Source organism: Oryzias melastigma, linkage group LG18 (genome assembly GCF_002922805.2).
Source record: "Oryzias melastigma strain HK-1 linkage group LG18, ASM292280v2, whole genome shotgun sequence".
Taxonomy (NCBI): domain Eukaryota; kingdom Metazoa; phylum Chordata; class Actinopteri; order Beloniformes; family Adrianichthyidae; genus Oryzias; species Oryzias melastigma.
In genome coordinates, this window is record NC_050529.1 from 13,415,772 (window position 1) to 13,433,298 (window position 17,527).

The 17,527-nt window shown below is 37.5% G+C and overlaps 2 protein-coding genes across 2 annotated transcripts; both read left to right on the forward strand.

The window, feature by feature from the left end:
* The first annotated feature begins 6,097 nt into the window (after positions 1 to 6,097).
* On the forward strand, positions 6,098 to 12,522 carry LOC118600130 (mucin-2-like). The gene is made up of 4 exons (XM_036216914.1): positions 6,098 to 6,167; positions 9,837 to 9,897; positions 9,978 to 11,803; positions 12,367 to 12,522. The coding sequence occupies exons 2-4, from the start codon at positions 9,855 to 9,857 to the stop codon at positions 12,520 to 12,522; spliced, it is 2,025 nt and encodes a 674-aa protein (XP_036072807.1). The 5' UTR covers positions 6,098 to 6,167; positions 9,837 to 9,854.
* Positions 12,523 to 14,480: 1,958 nt separating this feature from the next.
* LOC118600131 (mucin-5AC-like) lies at positions 14,481 to 17,460 on the forward strand. The gene is made up of 2 exons (XM_036216915.1): positions 14,481 to 17,252; positions 17,387 to 17,460. The coding sequence occupies exons 1-2, from the start codon at positions 15,059 to 15,061 to the stop codon at positions 17,458 to 17,460; spliced, it is 2,268 nt and encodes a 755-aa protein (XP_036072808.1). The 5' UTR covers positions 14,481 to 15,058.
* Positions 17,461 to 17,527: the final 67 nt, after the last annotated feature.

Below are 17,527 nucleotides of genomic sequence, written 5' to 3' on the forward strand. Positions count from 1 at the left end.
AGCCATGACATCATTTGTGGTGGGAAACATCAGCGTGTGAATTCTCAAGTTCTCTCACACGTCAGCATCTCCTCCAGGTGGCATGTTAAGAAAAACAAAAGAATGCTTCCAGCACAGCGCAACATCCTTCACATGAAGAATAACCATAAGGCTGTGAGATTTATAAAATATATGTATATATGTATTACTGGCACATCATATCTGGTTACCCTGGTATGGTGGTAGTCATGCAGCTTTTTGTTCTAGTCGACTGATAAAGCTGTTGTGAAATGTAGACAAAGGTTTTCTGACCAGAAAGGTGATAAACCCGTCTTTGTAACCTTTTTAGATAATGGCAAGAAGCTGAAATAATATATTTGGCTTTATTTTGACTAATTTAGAGTGAAGGGGATTATCCAGGGATTCTTCTTTTTGCAGCACAGTCGGGATCTAGGAACAGAACACACATTGCCCATAATGTAAAATGTGGGTCTTAAAATTCATTGATATGATCAATGCTTTCAGCTTTCTGTTTTCCTTTACGATTTCAATAACAATTCCTCAAATTTGATTGAATATTGTATTTGAATCAAATCTCACACAAAAGTAAAACTCATCGTTTTACTGTTTCAAGATACGAAGAGTATTTAAGGCTCAGATTAAAGCAGGAAGAACAAGTTTGAAATGACTTGGTAACCACAGCAACCCTTTGGTATGAAAGAATGTTCCATCAAAAGAGGAAGCAGTCAGAGGCGAAAAGAATGCTTGTGTGAGTGCAAAAGGAAGGAATCAAGGAAAAAAAATAAGTCAAGTGATACTTAGTCAGTTTTATCAGATCAGACATTTTACAAGCAATACTAGAGAAGTTCCTCCCTCTAGCTTTTAGATACAAACCAGACAGCAGTTTCATAAAACTCAGTTTTCTCTGTTTCAGTAGATCCACATTGACCATGTAAGCAGTTCTCAGCTGGAATATGGTCGGTGAGTCCCCCCGATGTAGAACAAACTCCCTTTCTCTCCTCCGATCACATGGTAATCTGTTGACTCATAGCCAAACAAACAGGTTTTTTTTTTTTTTACAAGGAAGTGTACGTAGTATCAGTGAGGTTTTATTTCCAAATTGGGGTTTGTAAAATCTCTATTCTTATTAGTATGAATAAACTATGGATTCATAAGGTTTTACAGTCAGCATCTGAACTTTACAAAAGCACTAAGTATTTTTACATTACTATTTCACACTTCGTAAATATTAAGAAATGCTTTCCTCCTTTACTGTATACATTTTATATTTTATTTTCCAAGTTTAAAAAAAACTTGATTATTAAGGTTCGTTTTAGGTCATAAGCTTGACCATCACATCACTTCTGTGGTGAAGCAGAGCTTTTTCCATCTGAGCCGGTTATCAGCGCTGAAACCATTTTTAACTCAGCAGGACTTTGAGACAGTGATCCACGCTTTTACTACATCTCGGCTGGATTATTGTAATTCTCTTTCATTCGGGGTTAACCAGTCCTCTCTTTCACGGTTGCAGCTGGTTCAAAACGCCGCTCCTCGTATGTTGGTTGGAGTACAAAAGAGAAAACACATCACATCAATCCTGGCTTCCCTCCACTGGCTGCCTGTTTGGTTCAGGGTTCAGTTTAAGATTTGTTTATTTGTTTTTAAATCCTTGAATGGTTTCGCCCCGCCTTACCTCTCAGAGCTTCTCTCTCCCTACACTCCTCCCCGTGGAATCAGGTCTGCTGATCAGCTTCTCCTGGAGGTACCGAGGGCTAAGAGGAAGTGTAGTGGAGATTGAGCCTTTTCCATCTTTGAACCAAAGCTTTGAAACGCTCTACCTTTTAACATTCGTGGTGCGTGGTCTCTGTCCATTTTTAAAACTAAGCTTAAAACCCATTTTTACAGCCAAGCTTTTGAATGTTCCATGAGACTCTGCTCTGTTTTTTGTTTGTTTTTACTTTGTTCTTACTCTGTTTTAAATCTGTGTTCATATTTTATCTATTAGTGTTCTTGGTGTTTTAATGTACAGCACTTTGTAGCAGTCTGGCTGTGTTAAAGCGCTTTATAAATAAACTTGACTTGATTTGATAAGACTGTGCTAATCTGTGTCAATTATAATTAATAATAATAATAATAATAATCTTGTCAGTTTTGATAGCAACTAAACTGATAATCATCAGCTGGAATCCGGAACTGTGGAGTTTCAATTAAAAAAAATAGGTGAAGTCACAAGGCTGAGCTCATCTAAATTACTCATCAGGCAACAGGTGTGTCTTCAAGACTTTAGCAACTTTATATATATATAAAACCTTTGACAGTGGATTCTTAAAAGTAGGGATGTCCTGATCAGAATTTTTTTTAGCCATTTATGGGTCACTTTGATTTTCGGTTTCTGCTGATTCCTGAAGAGATACTGTAGTAAAACATTTTTTTTAAATTGTAAAGAACAGATCCAGAGTTTTTTTTTTTTTATTTTTCTTTTCTTGTTGAACACTTAAACAATGGACCTCTGTTAAGTAGCTCTAACAATTAAGTAAAAATGTGGCAATCTTAACCTATAAAATAGTTTACTATTACCTAGTAAAAAAAGGTGATGATTAGTCAGGTGAGAAGGTTTGGAAACTTTAGATTTAGTTCCTTCAGAGCTATTGGTCTTTTTTGATTGACTGTGATCCTTGTTTTCTTAAAACATTCTTAAAAATCGAAGTATTTTTCCTTTAAAAAGTAATAATTAGTCATTTGAGAAAGTTTGGTGACTGTAGCTTTTGGAATCTAACAACATTTGTGATCAGATGTGATTGCTATCATCATTAAAACTAACAATGACTTTCAAAATCGGCACAGAGAGCAGAACTTCCACTGAAAAGAAACAGAACCTTCTAGTTTTCTTTTGAAATACTACTCTAAGTTGTTGTTCACATTGAGACAAACCAATAGAGACACTCGCAGGTAATTTTAAACCTTCATTAAAAGAGATATTGATCACCGAAGTCTGAATTTTCACAGATCTTGCTAACTTTACAGAACTGCTTTGGTGCACCTCCTGCTCAAACTGCTGCAGTATTTCACGGCGCTTTACAGCAATAAAATGTTGTGAACCGTTTATGATGTGCAGATTTCTATTATAGCGTGTATTTGAATTTATAGGCTTAAAAAACATATAGCGCTTATCAATATATAAAAAAAATAAATATCCAATTCTATATCGGGACACAGCATCGTGTCTAAAAATACATAATCAGGTCCAATTTCTGATCATGTGATTGGATCGGGACATGCATAATTAAAAGGACAGAGGATAGTGACAGGAATCTCCCTTAAGAAACTGTTTTCTTAAAAGTATAACCCTAGGACTTTCTAAGTGACTAAGTCACAGCAATTTATCTTGAACACAATCAATACTTCTTAGGGAAGACCTAATAACTAGATTTAACTCTTAATAATCTTAATATTTTATTTAATGGTTGAATTTAAAACTGTTTAAATGGAGACCTGACCTTTCTGACTGATGTGAAGCAATCACATCCCAATTTTTAGAAAGGCCAGACTTGAGCGTGTTACAACCACTCTCAAGCTTTTTAGTCTACCTTATTTGATTATTTTGGAAATGGTACGGGCAAATTCTTTTCTGCTACAATTCTCAAACATGTAGTTGTAGAGTTAGATAAGATCACTCTTTTTCAACAGACCTGGTCCATCGCCTCTCCGTCCTGAGAGGATCCCTCCTTCATGTGGACATCCCTTAGGTGTTTCATTTTCCCCCCAGAATCAACTTTTTTGTTTGTTTGTTTTTCCCTTACTGAGAAGAAGAGCATAAGGGCAGGGATCCCTGTTTAGCTTAGTCTGTTTAGTTTAGCAACCAGCTACTTTTTATATTTTATGACCGGCTTTCTGTTTTTTGTACAATTACCAGGGTGAAGTTCTATGAGACAACTGTGTTGTGATATTGGGCTATATAAATAAAATAAAATTGAATTAAATTGGTGTCAACCACACAACTGGCTACAAGTCAGCCCAGTCCAAACCAATTAGTGATCTCACACATCTTTATCAGAGGGAATGTCTGACCCTCTTCCTACTATTGCCCTGCTTGTTTTGCATCTAACCCTGCAAATTACTGATTAGCTGGATTGAGTGAGCCCCATACCTGATCCTGGTAATTACTAAAGCAGGGTTAGCTGCAAAACAGGGAGGGCAATAGCTCATAAAGAACAGGCATGGGGGCTGCTGGATCTCATCCCTTACTGGTCACAAATGGGCGGATAGTTGGTTCCGCGTGCAGCAGGTTTATTATTTCAGACAGGAACCAAGCACAACTAAAAAAAAGGTAAAGGTAAATGGGGGCCAGACAGGCAGAGACCAATCACAAGCATGGGATCATCCAAGAGGAGAGTAGAGTAGTCGGAGTCCAGGCGAGATTCGGGGCAGGCAAGCAGAGATAAAGTAGGGTAGGAAACGAGATCCAGTCCAGGTAGAAATGCTCAGTAATGCGGGCTGGGTGGCACAAAACAATACTTTGCACATAGTGTGGCTCCTTGTGATACTTAAGAAGCAGGTGGGTGATTGTCAGACTGGAGACAGCTGAACAGCATCCAGGAACTTTGGGCTGAGGCTGCTGGGAGATGAAGTGCAGTCAGTACTCTGGAGATCGCTCCCACTAGTGGTCAGAGGGTGAGACAGAGTGCTGACTACTTACACTACCCTTGTTATAAAAGTCTTCAGGTACCTGCTTTGCATGTAGGACTTGGCCTATACTTTTTCACTATTCTTTCATTGAATTGGTTTTAATAGATCTTGACCTGCAAGGTAGAGTAGTGGTTGGTGCTCTCACCTCACAGCAAGAGGGCGGGGACCTTTATGTGTTAAATCTGTAAGTCCAACCCAAAGGTTTTCTGCAGGCACTTTGACTTCATCCCACAGTCCAAAGCCATGGATCGTGGTTTAATTGGTTCCTCTAAATGTTCCTAGGCATGAATGTGAGTGTGTATGGTTATATGGCCCAACAACAGACTGGTGACCCGTTCAGGGTGTACCAACAGTGGCTGGGTTGGCTCCAGAAACCCTGTGACCCCAAAAGGGATTGAGTGAGTTCAGAAGATGAATGTAGATATTGGCCACTGCAGAACAGAAGCAACTTTTTTAATGTTTTGTGACTTACTTGTGTTTCCATTACACTTTTTATTTTATTCATGAAGAAAACATTTAATACTTCGCATCCTATCTAGTAGCAAGTGTGATGAATAAAAGGTAGTATATTAGATATATAAGATATATTTGGTGAATTTTACACAACATGACGCATTGACTTTCGTGGACTGTGGAGAACTTATTTGTATCTTCAAAGTTTTTTTTTTTCGGTTAATCCATACTTAAAATCATAACCCATTTCAATAAGATCACTTTAATTTTTTGATATGTAATAATTCGATGCAAATCAGTCTAATTATACTGATGACCATGACAAAACAAACTTGTTCCAACAGACATTTTTAGATTCGTTTGTATTGGCTGTCCCCGAGATCATGTTTCCTGGATTCAATGACACCCAGCAAATGCCAAATCTGAAGTTTCTCAAATGAGCACTTACGAAGATAGCAAAACGAGCTATATCCCACATCAATGCAAGAATAGGCATCTGCAGGCATCTGACATGCCCGTAAACTCACACCTAAGAGCTTCTTTTAATAGAAAATCAAAACAAGAGCAACATTGTAACACTATGGTAAAATCAAAGTTTACTTCAAACGTATCAACCTTTCCCATAGCTCAAGAGTTCCTTTTCAATTGTGCATATGCACGGTAATGAGCTTTCCACCAGGAAGTTGCATACCTACATTTTATGATGGTTATCTGAAGTGTCACCTTCTCTGTTGGAACGAAAAGATAATCCCTCAACCAGTTGTTGAATGGAATGAATAACAACGTTAATTAAGATAACATCTTTTCATAGAACTTGAAGTAGGGGCTATCTCACTTTTCCAGTTTGTTTTTTTTTACTTCTCTGTAGCTTTGCACTATCTTCACTATCTACGTCACAGTCTGGTAATCTGCAGCAGATATAAAACCCAACAGCTACAGGGAGTCGTATTTGATGGGCAATCATATAACTGTCAATGACGGCAGTTTTAAGGATCCTGGGGACTTTACTGTTCATCAGCTGAGTCAGGTTTGGAACCTATTGTCTTCAAGTGAGTATGTATTTTAATTTGGTATTAATGTATTTTACAATAATTATCATTAATAACATATTGCAATATTTTGAAATGCTTGTGGATAACAATATATATTAAGAAGCCAGTTTGTAATGCATTATAAATATTTTAACTGTTTATTTTTTAATCTTTGAAATACTACAATAACACAATAATAATACAATTGCAAATACAAGACCTGTGTTTACAAAATCATAAAAAAGAAATAGTTTTGCATAAATACTATGTTAGATTTAAAAAGCTCAGGCAGGGTATAAAAACATTGAAATCATAAATAATACCTTTTCTCAAAATTGTAAACCTTTTTCATTCACATTTGACTTAATCTTGTGTAAGTGATACAATTTCTAATGGTTTACAGACTTCAAAAAGGAGTTTATTTGTGCGGTATTGTTAAAAGTTAAATGTGTTTGTTTATTCACGTTACTGGTGAAGGCTTATGCAACACTAGCGTTGTTGGTAAAACAGGTTCACATTTAGTGCATACAGACTGTTAATGAAGACTAATGACAGCCAGAGAGTTGACAAATGCTCCTAGACCTGTCTGTGGGCAAGATTAAGTATTATTGCTTGAGAGAACAAGGACCCAGAATGTGCAGTCCCTTTTTCAAAATAACTGAAAACAACATAGAAAGGATGTACATTTTCTTCTGCATTCTAGAAGCCTTGTTTTTATGAAGTGTGTTCCCTAATTTTTAGCCCTTAATAAACTGGCAACTTGGCGAGTCTTCAACTGAACACAACTAGAATCTGCAGCGGCCGTGAGTGTAATCTGGACAGGGATAGGCAATTAATGAATAGATGACTCAAAAATCAATTCATGTTTGCAAAATGCCAAAATAAATGAAACCAAAGTTACTTTCCATCCATCCATCTTCTTGGCCGCTTCATCCCTCTCGGGGTTGCGGGGGTGCCGGAGCCTATCCCGGCTACTGATGGGCGAAGGCGGGGTACACCCTGGACAGGTCGCCAGTCTGTCGCAGGGCCTCAATCACACACACATCCACTCTCACATTCACACCTAGGGGCAATTTAGAGTCACCAACTAACCTATGAAGCATGTTTTTGGACGGTGGGAGGAAGCCGGAGTCCACGGTGAAAACCCACGCATGCACGGGGAGAACATGCAAACTCCAAGTTACTTTCCCAAGAATTAAAAATAAAATTGCTGAACACAATTGGAAAATCAATGTTTTATCACATTGTCAAACATTTGTGGCATTTGTTTTAGGCTATGTTTGCCACTTTGCAAGTACTACCCGTTTAAAAAATAATGGTAATCCATGAAATTATTACAATTTTCTAGTTTTTACAGATTTCAGAAGGTGCCGTGGCTCCCCTTGATCTCATACCATGGTGACTGGACCACTGAAACTACTCAAAGAATTCGGAAAAAATATATCTAATACTGTTATATTTACTAGCCAAAACTAACTAATTTACAATGGTAACAATTAAACATTGTTTAAATGATCAGATTTTGTCAGACTTTTCCACTAGACCTATTTTCTACCGTTTTCTAATTCAAAACTTCCTTTAAGTTCAGTAAGGATTTTATTTATACATATTTTTTGTACTGCCCTTATTTGACCATTATCTGAGAGGTTTTCACGTGTTGTATTGCAAATTCAACTTTAATCGCTTTTTTTTTATTCATGTTTGATTTCTAACCAATTTTCCAAATCTTGACTTTGTATTTTAAATGCTGAAACTCAAAGTATCTTATTTGAAAAAAAAAACAATATAAATGTAAAATTTATCAAAACGTCATTAATTTCTAGAAGGAAATATATGTTCCATTAGGTAATACTTAAGAAAATAAAGTGAATTAATGCTAAAAATTAACAAGATAAAAACTGTGATTTATAACAATTGTAAGATGCAAATGAGGCGTTTCAGTTGCCACTACCGGTTCTTCTACATTCCCTCATGTTTTGTGGTATAAGCCGTGTAAAAAAATCTTTTTGTCTCTTTTAAACAGTTTTCTTTCATAAATCAAATCAGACACATGAAACAAGATCTCAAAAATTCACTTTTAAAACCTAAACTACATCCTTGAAGTAAAATCAGTGACTGCTAAGAGTTTCTCAGCAACCAAACAAAATAGTCATCATATAAAAAAAAATATAGAAAAAATTACAGCTAAGAAAAAATTGTTGAATTTAAATATTATGCTTTTGAAAAAATGCATTAATTAAAAGACTACATTTAGAAAAAAATTGAACATTTTGTAACTGAATCAATTTTCCTGGAAAAAGAAATACTGTAAAAATCATCTTTACTTCCTATTTCCTTTAATTCCAATAAGGAAACAAAAAATATTCAGTGTGAGGAGAAATATATATATATATATATATATATATATATATATATATATATTAAATTTTTTGGTTCAACATTAGCAAAACTGTTTGACATTAAACTTTTTTATTTAATTTATATGCCACTTTTTTGACAGTGCATAGTGCAAATGAAACTTCCCTTAAAAAATGTAATCTTGAACCCAGACATTCTTATATGATAGAACAGCGCCCTCGTGTGTAACAGTCACTTAACTGCAACTATAACTTTTACATGTTTGGAGGAATGTGAAACTGTACAGGGTAATTTATCAGATTGTCTTGTAAAAGTAAGCTATCAAAAAATTTTCTCCTTGTTATAACATTTCATTGTTACGACAGAGGGCGGCTTAAAAAAGGCGTGCTGCTTGAATAGAATAAGGCAATAGCGCCAAAAAGAAAATATAAATAAAAAAAGTTATTGATATGGTTTAGAACTTTTCAGCAATGTAAAAAAAAATAATTGTATCAAATATTTAGGGTTTTATGAGACTGCAATTCTTAAAATTAGCTAATGTTGAGTTTAGCTTTGGCCAACCAAAGGATTGTTTTTATTAGCATTTTGGATGTTCTTTGTTCAAAACTACAACTCTTTCTTTGTTTTTTAAAATTTTGCCGAACTCTTCTTTTATACTATTTTTTTATGTAATTATTAATCATTTAACCTAAAAAATGTCTATCAAAAACAAACCTTTATTGACTTTTCAAGACATTTTGAAAAGGTAAAATGTGGCAGAAAGGGTTTTTTTCCTCCACTCTTGACAAGGAATATTTTTTTTTTTTTGTTGAAGTCAAATGACATTTGATAATTAGTAGCAGTACATAAGACAGTTGCTGCAGATTACTTTATACTAGATATTCATATAACTAACTTCACAGACTAGCTTGTGTGTGTTCTCAAGTGTGCTTTGAGTTATGATCATATGGCACTTCTCTAAAAGGTAGAAGAAAATTCTAATAATAAAAAAAAAATGTTTTTTTTTAATATTTCAGATTTTTTGCTTGAATTATGATAGAACCTTGACACCATTGACAAGGAAAGATAAGTGTAATGTAGTGGAAACGGTAATAGGGAGACAACTAATGGATATGATGAAATAAAAAAGGATTTAACGGAAGAAAAATGATTCAAAAATGATAAAACAATGGTGGTGTAATGCTTTGTGTTTGGAAACAAGTAATCAAATTAAACAGTAAACAGTACCTGAAAATAAGATCATTATTTCTTAAGAGTTATGTAAAGATCCACAAGCACCACTACCAATATTTCAGGTACTTAAAGTTGTTGTGTGTTCTGATATTACAGGTTAAATATCAAACTGCCATGGGAGCCCGACAAATATTATTATTCTTGCTGGTACTTACATGTAAGTTTTCAATTTAGAACAGTATAAATTTATTTTTCAATGCAGATCTTATCAAACTAATACATGTGTACATATTTCAGATGCAACATCAACAACCAGAACAACATCCATGAAAGAGGCATCAATGCCCTCAGTCTCAGTTGCTACCAATATCAGCGAAATATGCGGATGCTGCTGTGAATGCTGCGATGAATCTGCAATGTCAACTTCCACAGCTGCACAAACAACAATCTGTGAGACAGCACCAACCACCCAAATAACAGATTTTGCACCAACAACAGAAAGTGTCTCTACCAGTACTACAATTTCACCAGGAAAAAGTACAGCCACAACCTTAACAACTGGTAAAGCAACAACTACTACATTTCTACAAACATCAACTACACCTATACCTACTACAACAAACAATGTAACAGTGTTAAAAACAACTCCACCTAAAACAGCTAGTGTTGCCACAACATCAACAAGGGAAAGCACAACTACTGTCTCACCTGCAACAATAATCCCTACTCAAGGCACTACCACAACATCACCCCCATCAAAGAAAACAGATGCTTTCACAACATCAACAGCCACTTTTCACCCAACAAAATTTTCATCTGTGCCGCAAACAACAGATCATGTCACAACTTTTAGAACAACTTCAAAAACAAGAGACTTACCAACATCAATACCAGTTTCCCTTACAACTACCACATCTCCATCAACAACTATAGATGTTAAAACAACACCTACAGTAGCTAAAACAACGACAACAATAACAACACGGACAACACTCGCAACAGTACCGGCAATATCAACTACCACATTTCAAGCAACTGACTTTGTCCCAGAAATTAGTACAGCTCTGCCAACGACTACACGTGGTCAAGCAACAACACATGCTTTTTCTGCACCAACACCTAATCGGAACACTATCACAACAACAACCGGAACAAATGCATTTACAACAAACATTAAAACAACAACAATCCCTGGTTCTACAACATTTATAACACTTGTTCATACAACCACTACAGCCTCACCATCAACGAAATATACTAAGACTACAATCACAGAAAGACCAAATACCATTACAGAAACAACAGCAATAACATCACTCCAAACAAGCACTACAACAATTTCCTCACCAGGATTTGTTATCACCACTACAACAGCTGCATCAACAGGGACAACACTTTCTCCAACAACCACAGTCTCTACAACATTTGCACAAACAACAGACACTGGTACTACTATTACATCATCACCAATATTGAGTACAAATGGAAGTCTGGATACAGCTTTTACATCAGCAGGTACATTTCAGCCAACAACAAGCCCATCAGCACAACCAACAACAGAAAATGTCACTATCTCTAGAACCACTGAATCAACAACCATACTCAGTGAAAGAACTTCTCCTTCTCCAGCAGAAACCATTTCCCTTACAACCATCACCGCTCCACCGACAACAACAGATGTTAAAACAACATCCACAGAGGAACCCAAAAAAGGGAAGACAACGGCATTTTCAACTACACTGACAACTACCAGTGCTGTTTTCACAACAGAGAGTGTTGTCACAACCCTTACAACAGATGGCACTAAAACAACTTCACCAAAAACAACTCATGTTACCACAACATCATCAGAAACAAAGGAAAACCCAACTACAGTCTCACTCACAACTATAATCCCTACTCAAGGCACTACCACAACATCACCCCCATCAAAGAAAACAGATGCTTTTACAACATCAACAGCCACTTTTCATCCAACACAATTTTCATCTGTGCCGCAAACAACAGATCATGTCACAACTTTTAGAACAACTTCAACAAGAGACTTAACAACATCAATACCAGTTTCCCCCACAACTACCCCATCTCCATCAACAACTATAGATGCTAAGACAACACCTACAGTAGCTAAAACGACGACAACAATAACAACACGGAGAACACCCGCAACAGTACCGGTAATATCAACTACCACATTTCAAGAAACTGACTTTGTCCCAGGAATTAGTACAGCTCTGCCAACGACTAATCGGAACACTATCACAACCTCACCAACAACAGATCATGTGACAACAACCAGAACAAATGCTTTTACAACAGTTAATAAAACAACAACAATCCCTGGCTCTACAACAGTAATAACAGTTTCTCCTACAACCATTATAACCTCACCATCAACAAAATATTCTATGACTACAACCACAGAAAGACCAAATAAAATCACAGAAACAACAGCAATAACATCACTCCAAACAAGCACAACCACTATTTCCTCACCAAAGTTTTCTCCAACAACCACAGTCTCTACAACATTTGCACCAACAACAGATACTAGTACTACTATTACATCATCACCAATATTGAGTACAAATGGAAGTCTAGATACAGCCTTTACATCAGCAGGTAAATTTCAGCAAACAACAAGCCCATCAGCACAACCAACAACAGAAAGTATCACTATCTCTAGAACATCTCCGACAACAGCAGAAACCCTCTCCCTTACAACCATCACCGTTCCACTAACGACAGTGGATGGCAAAAGAACATCCACAGATCTAAGCACAACAGAGAGAACCACAACTGTCCTGACAACTACCACTGCTGTCTTCACAACAGAAAGTGATGTCATAACCCTTACCACAGATGACATGAAAACAACTTTACCTAAAACAAGCCGTGTTACCACATCATCATCACCAACAAAGGAAACCCCAGCTACAGTCTCACTCACAACAATAATCCCTAATCAAGGCACTACCACAACATCCCCCCCGATAATGAAAACAGATACAGATTTCATAACATCAACAGCCACTTTTCATCCAACAATTCCAACAGAGCTGCAAACAACAGACATTTTTACAACAGCTAAAACAACTTCAACAACAAGAGACTCACCAACGTCAATACCACTTTCCCCTATGAGTACCACATCTCCATCAACGACAAAAATAACAACATTTGTACAAACAACAGATACTACTACAACCATTAAAACAACCTCACCAATAGTAACCACAAATGGTCTAGCAAAAGCTTCTATATCAATAGAAACCTTTCAGCCAACAGCAACCACATCAGCACAACCAACAACAGAAAGTGTCACCATCTCTAGAACAGCTGAATCAACAACTGCATTCGGTGAGAGAACTTCTCCTTCTCCAGCACAGACCATCTCCCTTACAACCATCACCGCTCCACCGACAACAACAGATGTTAAAACAACATCCACAGAGGAACCCACAACAGGGAAGACAATGACATTTACAACTGTTCTGACAACTACCACTGCTGTCTCCACAACAGAAAGTGATGCCACAACCCTTACAACAGGTGAAACAACACTATCTCGGTCCTTTTCGACACAAACAAAAGATGCTCAAACATTTACTAAAACAACAGAAACTGGTCCTACTCTTAATACAAAATCAGAAATAAACACTGAAACTCAAACAGGTGTTCTTCCATCAACAGAAAGTTTTCAACCAACAACTAGCACATCGATGGCAACAAGTAACGGGAATACTTTTACTTCAGCAGTATCAGAAACTGGAAATGGGAAAACAACGGCCATAGCCTCTCCAACAACAATCGCACCAAAAACAGATACAGATACTACCTTTACAACAACATCACCAATATTAAGTACAAATGGAAGTCTAGCAACAGCTTTTACATCAGTAGAAACATTCCAGCCAACATCAACCACATCAGCACAACCAACAACAGAAAGTGTCACCATCTCTAGAACAGCTGAATCAACAACTGCATTCCGTGAGAGAACTTCTCCTTCTCCAGCAGAGACCATCTCCCTTACAACCATCACCGCTCCACCAACAACAACAGATGTTAAAACAACATCCACAGAGGAACCCACAACAGGGAAGACAATGGCATTTACAACTGTTCTGACAACTACCACTGCTGTCTTCACAACAGAAAGTGATGTCACAACCCTTACAACAGGTGAAACAACACTATCTCAGTCCTTTTCGACACAAACAAAAGATGCTCAAACATTTACTAAAACGACAGAAACTGGTTCTACTCTTAATACAAAATCAGAAATAAACACTGAAACTCAAACAGGTGTTCTTCCATCAGCAGAAAGTTTTCAACCAACAACTAGCACATCAACGGCAACAAGTAACGGGACTGCTTTTACTTCGGCAGTATCAGAAACTGGAAATGTGGAAACAACGGCCATAGGCTCTCCAACAACAATTGCACCAACAACAGATACAGATACTACCTTTACAACAACATCACCAATATTAAATACAAAGGGAAGTCTAGCAACAGCTTTTACATCAGTAGAAACATTTCAGCCAACATCAACCACATCAGCACAACCAACCACAGAAAGTGTCACCATCTTTAGAACAGCTGAATCAACAACTGCATTCCATGAGAGAACTTCTCCTTCTCCAGCAGAGACCATCTCCCTTACAACCATCACCGCTCCACCGACAACAACAGATGTTAAAACAACATCCACAGAGGAACCCACAACAGGGAAGACAATGGCATTTACAACTGTTCTGACAACTACCACTGCTGTCTCCACAACAGAAAGTGATGTCACAACCCTTACAACAGGTGAAACAACACTATCTCAGTCCTTTTCGACACAAACAAAAGATGCTCAAACATTTACTAAAACAACAGAAACTGGTCCTACTCTTAATACAAAATCAGAAATAAACACTGAAACTCAAACAGGTGTTCTTCCATCAACAGAAAGTTTTCAACCAACAACTAGCACATCAACGGCAACAAGTAACGGGAATACTTTTACTTCAGCAGTATCAGAAACTGGAAATGTGGAAACAACGGCCATAGGCTCTCCAACAACAATCGCACCAACAACAGATACAGATACTACCTTTACAACAACATCACCAATATTAAGTACAAATGGAAGCATAGCAACAGCTTTTACATCAGTAGAAACATTCCAGCCAACAACTACCACATCAGCACAACCAACAACAGAAAGTGTCACCATCTCTAGAACAGCTGAATCAACAACCATACTCAGTGGAAGAGGAACTTCTCCTTCTCCAGCAGAGACCATCTCCCTTACAACCATCATCGCTCCACCGACAACAACAGATGTTAAAACAACATCCACAGAGGAACCCACAACAGGGAAAACAATGGCATTTACAACTGTTCTGACAACTACCACTGCTGTCTCCACAACAGAAAGTGATGTCACAACCCTTACAACAGGTGAAACAACACTATCTCAGTCCTTTTCGACACAAACAAAAGATGCTCAAACATTTACTAAAACAACAGAAACTGGTCCTACTCTTAATACAAAATCAGAAATAAACACTGAAACTCAAACAGGTGTTCTTCCATCAACAGAAAGTTTTCAGCCAACAACAATTACATCAACGCCAACAAGTAACGGAAATACTTTTACTTCAGCAGTATCAGAAACAGGACATGTGGAAACAACGGCCATAGCCTCTCCAACAACAATCGCACCAACAACAGATACAGATACGACCTTTACAACAACATCACCAATATTAAATACAAATGGAAGTCTGGCAACAGCTTCTACATCAGTAGAAACCTTTCAGCCAACAACAACCACATCAGCACAACCAACCACAGAAAGTGTCACCATCTCTAAAACAGCTGAATCAACAACTGCATTCGGTGAGAGAACTTCTCCTTCTCCAGCAGAGACCATCTCCCTTACAACCATCACCGCTCCACCGACAACAACAGATGTTAAAACAACATCCACAGAGGAACCTACAACAGGGAAGACAATGTCATTTACAACTGTTCTGACAACCACCACTGCTGTCTTCACAACAGAAAGTGATGTCACAACCCTTACAACAGGTGAAACAACACTATCTCAGTCCTTTTCGACACAAACAAAAGATGCTCAAACATTCACTAAAACGACAGAAACTGGTCCTACTCTTAATACAAAATCAGAAATAAATACTGAAACTCAAACAGGTGTTCTTCCATCAACAGAAAGTTTTCAACCAACAACAATCACATCAACGCCAACAAGTAATGGGAATACTTTTACTTCGACAGTATCTGAAACTAGAAATGGGGAAACAACGGCCATAGGCTCTCCAACAACAATCGCACCAACAACAGATACAGATACTACCTTTACAACAACATCACCAATATTAAGTACAAATGGAAGTCTAACAACAGCTTTTACATCAGTAGAAACATTTCAGCCAACAACAACCACATCAGCACAACCAACAACAGAAAGTGTCACCATCTCTAGAACAGTTGAATCAACAACCATACTCAGAGGAAGAGGAACTTCTCCTTCTCCAGCAGAGACCATCTCCCTTACAACCATCACCGCTCCACCGACAACAACAGATGTTAAAACAACATCCACAGAGGAACCCACAACAGGGAAGACAATGTCATTTACAACTGTTCTGGCAACTACCACTGCTGTCTCCACAACAGAAAGTGATGTCACAACCTTTGCAACAGGTAAAACAACACTGTATCAGTCCTTTTCGACACAAACAAAAGATGCTCAAACATTCACTAAAACGACAGAAACTGGTCCTACTCTTAATACAAAATCAGAAATAAACACTGAAACTCAAACAGGTGTTCTTCCATCAACAGAAAGTTTTCAACCAACAACAATCACACCAACAACAGATACAGATACGACCTTTACAACAACATCACCAATATTAAGTACAAATGGAAGTCTGGCAACAGCTTCTACATCAGTAGAAACCTTTCAGCCAACAACAACCACATCAGCACAACCAACAACAGAAAGTGTCACCATCTCTAAAACAGCTGAATCAACAACTGCATTCGGTGAGAGAACTTCTCCTTCTCCAGCAGAGACCATCTCCCTTACAACCATCACCGCTCCACCGACAACAACAGATGTTAAAACAACATCCACAGAGGAACCCACAACAGGGAAGACAATGGCATTTACAACTGTTCTGACAACTACCACTGCTGTCTCCACAACAGAAAGTGATGTCACAACCCTTACAACAGGTGAAACAACACTATCTCAGTCCTTTTCGACACAAACAAAAGATGCTCAAACATTCACTAAAACGACAGAAACTGGTCCTACTCTTAATACAAAATCAGAAATAAATACTGAAACTCAAACAAGTGTTCTTCCATCAACAGAAAGTTTTCAACCAACAACAATCACATCAACGCCAACAAGTAATGGGAATACTTTTACTTCGACAGTATCAGAAACTAGAAATGGGGAAACAACGGCCATAGCCTCTCCAACAACAATCGCACCAACAACAGACACAGATACTACCTTTACAACAACTTCACCAATATTAAGTACAAATGGAAGTCTGGCAACAGCTTTTACATCAGTAGAAACATTCCAGTCAACAACAACCACATCAGCACAACCAACAACAGAAAGTGTCACCATCTCTAGAACAGCTGAATCAACAACTGCATTCGGTAAGAGAACTTCTCCTTCTCCAGCAGAAACCATCTCCCTTACAACCATCACCGTTCCACCGACAACAACAGATGTTAAAACAACATCCACAGAGGAACCCACAACAGGAAAGAAAACGGCATTTACAACTGTTCTGACAGACCCC

Coding starts and splice junctions, on each gene's coding strand:
- LOC118600130 (XM_036216914.1), top strand. CDS start 9,855: ATGGGAGCCCGACAAATATTATTATTCTTGCTGGTACTTACAT. Junction 9,898..9,977: donor ATTCTTGCTGGTACTTACAT/GTAAGTTTTCAA, acceptor TACATATTTCAG/ATGCAACATCAACAACCAGA. Junction 11,804..12,366: donor ATGCTAAGACAACACCTACA/GTAGCTAAAACG, acceptor CACTATCTCTAG/AACATCTCCGACAACAGCAG.
- LOC118600131 (XM_036216915.1), top strand. CDS start 15,059: ATGGCATTTACAACTGTTCTGACAACTACCACTGCTGTCTCCACAACA. Junction 17,253..17,386: donor AACAACTTCACCAATATTAA/GTACAAATGGAA, acceptor GCATTCGGTAAG/AGAACTTCTCCTTCTCCAGC.